General features: G+C 36.5%; 1 protein-coding gene across 1 annotated transcript in view; it reads right to left on the minus strand.

Annotated features, from left to right (window-relative positions):
• DZANK1 (double zinc ribbon and ankyrin repeat domains 1) overlaps positions 1-9608 on the minus strand; it is a 102488-nt gene extending 92880 nt beyond the window's left edge. Inside the window, exons 1-3 of the mRNA XM_033095191.1 lie at positions 9343-9608; positions 7343-7522; positions 4605-4758 (exon numbers count right to left, since the gene is read on the minus strand). Of these exons, the coding sequence (XP_032951082.1) occupies positions 4605-4758; positions 7343-7451 (263 nt within the window). The 5' untranslated portion in view covers positions 7452-7522; positions 9343-9608. The remainder of the gene's footprint in view (positions 1-4604; positions 4759-7342; positions 7523-9342) is intronic.
• Positions 9609-9660: the final 52 nt, after the last annotated feature.

Below are 9660 nucleotides of genomic sequence, written 5' to 3' on the forward strand. Positions count from 1 at the left end.
CCATCAATTCTAAAACAGTTTAGAAATGTTTAACATTAAATAATATGAGTTTTAAACCACATTTTAAAAAACTTTCTCAGAAATACACAGTTTATAAAAACAACCATTACCTATCAGTAAGTGACAATATTTAAGAAATAATATGCTTGGCTTTCTGTGATCAGTGGATACTTGCATGTTCACGGGCTAGAGTGACTTAAGGATGGCTCAACTGTGGGGAAACTTGTTTTGTTTTGTTCTTAGTAACAAAACCAGATTTATAGACACATGAATCTGGATGCAGGCAGAGATGATCTTTTAGATGAACCACTTGCTGATTCATTCACCTCAACATATGAATGTTCATCTTTGGTCCCAGGTCTATCATCCAAGATACAGTCGTCCTCTTTATTAACACACTTCCTGGACATCACAAACATTGCCATCCAGGGATCATTCAAACCCTGCATAATCTCGGGGCTCCCTGAAGTGCACTTACAGCCCCACCATCACACTGAGTAGAAACCTGGTTCCCATCCACTTACTCCATCCCTTTAAGGTCTAGGTTGTCTCCACCACAGCTGGCCCTTTCCTTGGCGACCCAGGCAGACTTTACCTGTGTACTTTGTTCCCCCCAAATAGAGCCCAGAAACTAGCTTAAACTGCCTGCTAAGTAGAAGGATTTCTTGATTGTCATCCCAAAGAAGGATTAAGTTTCGGGTTGGAGCTAAAAATTCTACTCAGAGCCCAAATCGCATTTGAATAAACATAAATTTTTGCCAGAGTTAGAATCAGAGACCTTAAATATGTATCTTTAAGAATACCAATATAAGGTACACACAACATAAAAAAATACATATAGCTCTATCCCCAAAGAGTATTATCCCCTCAAAAAAACACCAGAATTACTTGAATAGTTGCAAGGGAGGTATGAAGGTGGATCTGTAACAATTCTGCAACTTGGTCTAGATCAGATTTCCTCAACCCATTGAAAAGTACTCTAAGTTTGGGCTAGGGAACTCTTTGTTATGGGGGCTGCCCTGTGCACAGACTGTAAAATGTTTAGCAACATACCTGGCCTTTACCCAGTAGTTGCCACTAGCACACTCCCACCTCCAGTTGTGGAAACCAAATATGTTTCCAGACATTATTAAAGTCCCCTTAGCGCCAAAATTATGCCCAGTTGAGAACCTCTGGTTTAGGAACATGAAAGAGTTGATTGCAAACCACTTATTCAGCAGGCATGCACTTTTCAAATACGAAACATGCCTTTTGAGTTGGGTCACACAACAGCAATCTTTCAGTCCTTTGTTAAAAATCTGAATAATAATCAATAACAGCTACTACATGTGCAATGCCAAATTTATGCTAAGTAGATTACATCTGATCTTCACAATGGCTGTCAAGTAAATTCTATTAACCTTATTCAACAAATGATGAAACTAAGACTCAGAAGAACGCATAACCTAATCAGTGCCACACAAAGAGAGAGTGATAGAACCGGGATTAAATCCATATCCGCAGGTCAAAAAATTTCATCTTCTTTCCCACACTCCAAGCTACCGCTCTTAAAGCAGTTATCTTCTTGCCTTTGTTGCTGCCTATGGAGATGACATTCTGGATCTTTCCTCCATACAAACACAATATTTTAGGGCATATTATATATTCCAAAGGGCTGCAAATTGATGCCCTGGTAACCTGCTGATAAGTTAACGTTATTCATCATTGTTACAAAACTGGGGAGTCCCTCATGGTTCGGTTAATGAAAACCGATTGTTCTCAACTAACCCAACTACCTACTTTCGGTTCAAGGCAGCTTTTACCTCAGTTGCCTCGATTTACCTTGACTGTCATATAAGGTCATTGACAAAAAGGGAGAACCATGCAAGTTCATTGCCAAAACACTACAAAATTGTGATATCAGAGATAAGAAGTTCCTGACCACAAAGGTAGTTTTTAAAGAAGGCAGATGTCAGAAACCTGATAACAGCCCCCTGCCCACTATTGCTGAGATGTTTCTGAGTTTCTGGCCCCTTCTGTCCACCTGTGTTCTTTACTGACCGTTCTCTGATGTGAAATTCATATATATGGGCATATGAAAGCACATATATGACAATGCCCTTATTCCTTTCCTTTCATTCTAGAATATTACAATTTAATAAAAATGTATTTCAAAAAAGTTGCATTGGTCAAATTTCTCTAAATGGAAACCTATTTTTTCCTATTAGCTTGTCAGTTATTATCCTTGGCTGCTTATTGGAATCACCTGGAAACTTTAAAAATACTGATGCCTGGGTCCCACCTCAAAAGATTGTTATATAGCTGGTTTTGTGTGTGGCCCGGACATGGAGATTCTAATGCAGGCTTGTGGTAAACTGTTAGAATAACAGTCCATGTCTCATGCCTCCAGGTATCCACACCCTTGTGCCCTTGTAGAATCTCCTCCCACATTGACTTGGGTGTTGCCATATGGCTTGCTTTGGCCAATGAAACATGAACAAATACGACACAAGCAGAGACTAGAAAAACATCCGTGTCTGAGCTTGACCTTTCTTACTGCTTTTGGAAGCGAGACACCATGTGAAAAAACTCAGGCTAGCCTGCTGAAGACACAAGGATCAGCCAACACCCAGCACCAACCACCAGAAATGTAAGTCAAGTTTTCTTCGACTGTCCAGCTCAAGGGAGTCAAAAAAGTGGCTGCAGCCACCCATGTCAATGATCTCAGGCAACAGGAGCAAAAAAACTGGTTTCTGGCCCTTTCTGTCCACCTGTGTTCTTTACTGACCGTTCTCTGATCTGAAATTCATATATCACTCAATACACACCAAAATGCTGACCCACAGATTAATGAGCAAATAAAATGACTGTTCTTTTAAAACACCAAGTTTCAGAGTGGTTTATTATGCAGCAATAGCTAACCGATTTAGCAACCAAGCTTGAGAGGCACTGGATATATAATGTGGGAGTTCTTTTACTCTATTTATTATTTATTTGTTGATTTGTTTATTTATTACAAAAGTAATGTTCATAGTTAAATTTTGGAAGCCACAAAAATTATCAAGAAAAAAAACATGACAGTAACACCAGACACAATGACTGTTAAAGTTTGGCATGTTTCCTTCTGGGGGTTTTTTCTATGCATTTCCAAATAGTGTCAAAATAAAATAGTGTTATTTTTATCCTAATATTTTTCACTTACTATATCATAAATATTTTCCTATATCATTAAAAATTTCATGACCACGATATTTCCTCTTAATATGTTAACAATGACCTTTAATAATTAACAATCTCATTTAAAGTTATTTGTCTGTTTATTAAGAAACTAATTACCTTTAGTACTTAGAAACAGACTTGAATGAAGCAGTATAATTTCCATAAAGAACTACTTCATGGCCAGTGTATACAAGCACTAATTTTTCTGTGTTGAAAACTCAAAACTTTTTTGTATAAATACTTTTCTTAAGCTCAACACACTTGAAATACTAGCAGTGCTTTCAGAATAGACACTTAGTGGGCACAGAGCAAGATGGTGAGAACCATAAAGAATCACCTTATTTTTAGACTCTTTGGAAGCTTTATTAATTCCTTGAAACTATATAATATGCCATTAGGTAACTACTTCATTTTACTACTACTACCTGCAGCTTCTAAATGGGCCTTTACAGCATTAGTACTATTTAGCTTGTTATTTTTAATGATAATTGAGATGACTTGTTTTGATAGAAGTGGTCTGGCAAGTGGGAAAAGCTGCAAATGTCAATATTTAATAAAGAAGAATAATGTGTATTGGGGATTGTGTTCTTTCATTTTCACTTTGTCGTTTTTTAAAAAAAATTTTCAAATGCTCGAAAAATTATCTTTGGTGTAGAATTTATAGCCCTCCTCAAAAAGCCATGCAGAGGTTTAGCAACCGGGAGAGCCTGGCGAATCTTTTTTGAAGTACGTACCTGGGCCAGCCAGGTATTGGTTTGGGGCTTAAAAGTGTTCGAGAAATGTGGCCAAACCTGTCTTGCTGCACAAAACAATTCCCCAATCACAGACTTCCAAAGCATTTGAGTTTTTTCTCTATAACAGAAGGTGACGGTTTCCAAATTAAGATGTGTTTCCATATATGAAAATTGGAAAAAATCATTGAGTAGGAAAGAAAGAATAAAGAAAGGATTAAAGTAACTAATGTACAACAAATTGAAGTGACGGTAGCTTTGAAGGCCTATTAAGTCAATACAAAATAAAATAGAGAACGACTATGGTAGTTGTACCCTGTGTCCTAGGGAGTAAAAGAACCATCAATTAAAAACAGACTTTTCTTCAGAGCCAGATGAATCTCTTCAGAGGTCCCAAAGCCTGAAAAGTTCTCAAAATCCCAATGTGGAATTCAAAATATAAATAGCATTAATATACATAGCACTTTATTGAGCTATAATCTTATGATTTGTGCACTTAACAGTATACCTCAATAGAAGACAAAAAACAAAAGTTACAGATATATGCTGAAATTAAAATAACTTTCTTTAGTGCCGTTCTAGTTCAACACTGATTCTCACAGGAAGAAATAAATAAAATTAAAACATAGTATCATTATATTATAAATTATTTTAATCACCATGCTCTTAACTTACTTAGAGACTGCAATAGCTTTAACTTGTATTTTTCCATCAGGTAGAGTAATAGGCTTTGTATACTTAAATGTATTATTTTCACCATAATGAATTCTCTTTAGAAATTCAGGCTTGCTGCCATCCAGGGTATAATATATGTTGACATCTGGGGTATCTGAAAAACCCAAAACAGGATAGCTGGCATTACCACTAAAGTAATAAGTCCCTGAATAAGGCCTATGGGTCAGTAATTTAATGAGGTTTTTTTTTATATGGTAGAAATGAATAACAATAACAACAATTGAGTTCTTCCTCTATGAAAGGCAATGTGCCTTACATGAATAAGCTCGTTTCATTTGTAAAACACTGTAAGATAAGTCCTCTTTTATACCCACTTTATAGATGAGGAAACAGAGTCCCAGAGAGGTTAAGAAATTTGTCAAATAACAGTAGAATTGTGGTTTGACTTCTGCTGGATCCATAGCCCATGCTTTTGAACCACCATGCTATTCTGCCTCTCTAATAGGGCATTGATAGAAATAGAGTAGGGGGTCTATTTTAAAAGTAGAACACCCCTTTAGAAAGCAGAAGCTAATTTTTCATTTTTGGAGCATTGCTTAAGAAATGCTTTTATTATATTTTATTTTGACTTGGTAAATGATTCATTCCTACACTTCTTAGAAAAATTGTAAAGGTAATAAATTCATATGATTCAAGGTTCGAAAGGTAAAAAAAATGATCTATAATTAAACTTCTCCCTCTGGCTCCTGACCTCAGCTGCCCAAAGGCAATCAATGGTATCTTGAGTATCCTTCCAAATATATTTTATATCCATACAGGCATATATGTCCATATTATTTCCCCCACTCTTTTTATACAAATGGTGGCATATCATATCCTGTTCCATACATTTTTTTTATTAACAATATGGATTTTATTCTATATTTGTACATAAAGAGCATCCTCATTCTGTGTTATGGCTGAATTGTATTCTCTCTTTATGTAGATTTAACCTATCCCCTACAGACGGACATCTAAATGTTTTCCTTTTCTGTTTCTTTCTTTTTTTTTTCTTTGCCATTACAAGCATTATAATAAACTTGCAAAGAGTTATTTTTATAAGTACATCTGTAAAATATGTAGAACTAGTACTGTTGAGTTAAAGATATGTGTATTTGTAATTTTGGTTAATATTGCCAAACTTCCCTCCATGGATGCTGAAACAATTTACACTGCTACCAGCAATGCATCAAAGTGACTGTTTACAAACAATCTCATCCATATCGTGTGTTATCAATTTTTCTTTTGTTTTTGCCAATCTCCTACATTAAAAAAAGAGGTATCTTGCAGTTTTAACTTACATTTCTTACATTTTGAGTGATTCATTCATTCCTTCAACAAATATTTACCAAGTACATATTGTGTGGCAGATACTATTGTAGGCACGGGGAATACACCAGTAACTCCTTGTTCTAATGGAGCTTCTGTTTTAGGAAGGACATACAAACAGTAAAGTAGACATACAAAAAGCAAAAATTATATATTTTCTGTTGAGTTGGTGATTAAATGCAATGGAGTGAAGAAAGCAGGGGATAAGGTCTGCTCAGCAAGCAGATAAAGGGGTAGTTAGAACTGTATTCTCATATGATTAAAAGACATTTATATTTCCTTTCCTATAAAATGTCCTTTCACATCCTTTGTCCATTTTTCCATTGGGTTATTATTCTGTTTGTCACTGAATTGTAGAACCTCTTATTTATTAGACATTTTAAATGTTAAAGAATTTGGATACCCTCTCATTCATATCATCATTTGTCAATAACCATCCAACATCTAAGAATCATGGGCAAATATATGAAAATTTGTATTTTGCTCTGAGAATTTTAAAAAATATTAGCTTTTAAGATAAAGGAGACAGGGTATAATGTAATATATTCTTAGTTTGAACTCTCAGTCTACGAAGCATAGTGGTTGTAACATAACTAGAGATAAATAATTTTCACACATATCAGTTATTAAAGTATGTAACTGGAATCTCAAAGTCTGTTTCAAACAAGTATTTATTCATGCTTTATCTATAAAACTTTCCTTCCTTCTTATGTTATGTATAAGTACATAAAGGTGTGTGTGTACACGTACACACACACACACACACACACACACACACACTTCTGGCATTAGTAGGGAATTCATTCACTGATTTATTTCTGTAATAATAGCTAAGATATATTTTGTCATTACTATATGCTAGACCCTGTGTACCTCACATCAACTCATTTAATCCTTACAATGGTTCTAAATAGTAGATATTATCACTAACTTACAATGAGCAAACTGAGACTCAGAAAGGCTACGTAATGTACCAAAGATCACCAGAAGTTGTCAAAGCCAGGATTCATTTTCCAACCTGTCTGACTGGAAAGCCTGTATAAGTACATCAAATTTATTATCCCAGCAAAATAATGAGCATCCTCATTATTGGGATGGTACCAGGCATCTTATCTTGGTGAAGGTGAGTCAAGGCATTGCTGCAACTATGGACCTATACAAATGAAAGGGTGATCAAAGCTAATTGTTTCACTCTAAATACACACCACTCTACAAACCACCAAGTAACACTGTTTCAAATTTTGGAAGTTTTAAAAACTTCCAAAGGTCCTGATTATAGAAAACACGCAAAGAGGTAAATCAACAACCAGATGAACATAAAGAGTATGGCAATATTATTTTAAACGATTTCGAGTACTTTTGATTCTTACCTGATTTCATTTCCAAAAGTGTATTGTTATCAATTTCATGGTTGGCTTTTCCAGGCTGAGGCACTCGCAGTGGTATGATCTGAGGAACACACACTGAACCAGCAGTCATTTTCCCTGCTTATATTTTTAAAACGTGTATGAAAATAAATTCCAATGGCCACCTATATTTCAACACAAAAGCTGAAGAGAAACACCTTGTTTACAAAAATATAGTAAAACTAGAAAAAGCTAAAGAGAATACTGTTAATATATCACCTACAAATATTATTCAATTTTTAATTGAAATAATTATTGTTTCAGCTGTATTTTTGCTGTTGAGATCTTGTGTGTTGTTTTGATTATCTAAATACTTACTTCTGTGAAAAGAGCATGGATGAATGGGATGGGGGAATGGAATTATTTTAAATGGCCAAATTAAATGAATATATTAGAACAGAGACCTTCACTAATGATCTCATCAGAGCTTCCTCTGGATCATTATTATTACACTTTCCTGACTCTTATTTATCTCCCACCTCTCTTGGCTTCAGGGCAAGTCATCACACAGGAAAAACAGAAGTAACACTGTATGTACCCTGTTTTCCCAAAAATAAGATCTAGCCGGACCATCAGCTCTAATGCATCTTTTGGAGCAAAAATTAATATATGACCCAGTATTATATTATATTATATATTAAGTTATATTATATCATATCATATCTTATCATGTTATATTATATTATATATAAGGTATTATATTATATAAGACTCAGTCTTATAGTAAAATAAGACCAGGTTTTACATTAATTTTTGTCCCAAAAGACTCATTAGAGCTGGTCCGGCTAGGTCTTATTTTCGGTGAAACACAGTAGCATGTAGTATGTTCATTTAGAGCCAAGTCCTTTGAGAAAGCTCCAGGTTCAGGGTCCTGCAGTTGTAGCCAAGTACTTACATTTGTTACCTGCAAAGAAACTTTAGGAGGATGGCAGATTATCACACCTCAGCAGAAAGGAAGTTGGTACCAACATAAACAGTGAGCAACAGGTAACAAAAGTCTCCCACTCCATCTACTATATTTATAAATAATTAAGTATGAGTGTGGAGATCTTACTGATCTTTTTCCTGAGAGGTGTCATAATTTTTAATACCTAAAGGATTCAGAGGGAAAAAAATAACCCTCACCTTAATACAGCAACCATTTACATCTCTAAATAGCCTTTTCAAATTATGAATACATGTCTTGCTCATTTATAATCTATATATTCATTCTTTTTTTACAGTCTAGTTATTGCACCCTCGCTCTATTATTATTTGCAATTTTTCTGTTATTTACAATTTTCCACCTACTCATATAATCTTATTTATCAATATGTGGTTGGGCATTTAACATATAACTAGTTTCTTTTTAGTTTTGGTTGTTACAATTCCAAATAACGATGCTCTTGTGGCGTGAGTTTTGTCACAGGCTGTATTCCCAAAACTGGGATAACTAAATTTAAGGAGTGATCTTAATGCCTGGTTATATAGCTCCAGGTCAGAGGCCAAGAATTTGAACTGCAAATACTGATAGAGCACTAGCCCCTACAGAAGGGTGGCTGGTTTAGGGAGGCTTGTCAGTCCTCACTTTCCATTTATGTGAGAGGCAGTTAAAGTAGTTCAAAATCAGTTCAAAGTAAAAATAGTTGAGGAGGAAGTAATTCGCGCGCGGCAACTAGGAGCTGCCCTTGGGAGGCTGGGACGGCGAATGGGCCCCAAGCGAAGAGGATCAAGAAGGAGACCAATCCGCTAGGCCCAAATGGAGGGTAGGATAAACAGCACCTCCAAACCCCAACAACATTGCCTGCTTGCCACCGGATCCAAATCTGGAGCCCCGTCTGGTCTGCGTACCCGCCCATCAGGAGCAGCCAGAAACACCTGCTTCCTTTCGGCTGGAGTGAGGAATGCCCTCCTCCTCCTCTGGCTACCGGAACCCAGATTGTAACCCCTAAGGCGCCTCCGCCACTGGCAGCCAGTAAACCCACCTCTCACTGCCTCTTGCCTTCTCCTTTGCCACGGTCTGGGTTACCACAGACGCGGGGAGCTGCGCCCCGCCCACTGAGTTGGGCAGATGATTGGCGGAAATCCGGCTTCCTAGCAACCAGATCCGCCCTGCTGTTTGGCTAGGAGAGGGGAATCCGCCTGAATCTCCTTTCCTAAGGTTTCAACATAGGCATCCAAGAATATGCCTTCACAGAGATTGGAAAGTGCTAAAAAGTGGCGTTCCAATTCAGAATGATGGAACCAGGCTCGTTCGTCTGACAGACACTGACATTCTGGTAAAAAAGAATAAGGTGTAGCGG

The sequence above is a fragment of the Rhinolophus ferrumequinum genome, chromosome 23 (assembly GCF_004115265.2).
Source record: "Rhinolophus ferrumequinum isolate MPI-CBG mRhiFer1 chromosome 23, mRhiFer1_v1.p, whole genome shotgun sequence".
Taxonomy (NCBI): Eukaryota; Metazoa; Chordata; class Mammalia; order Chiroptera; family Rhinolophidae; genus Rhinolophus; species Rhinolophus ferrumequinum.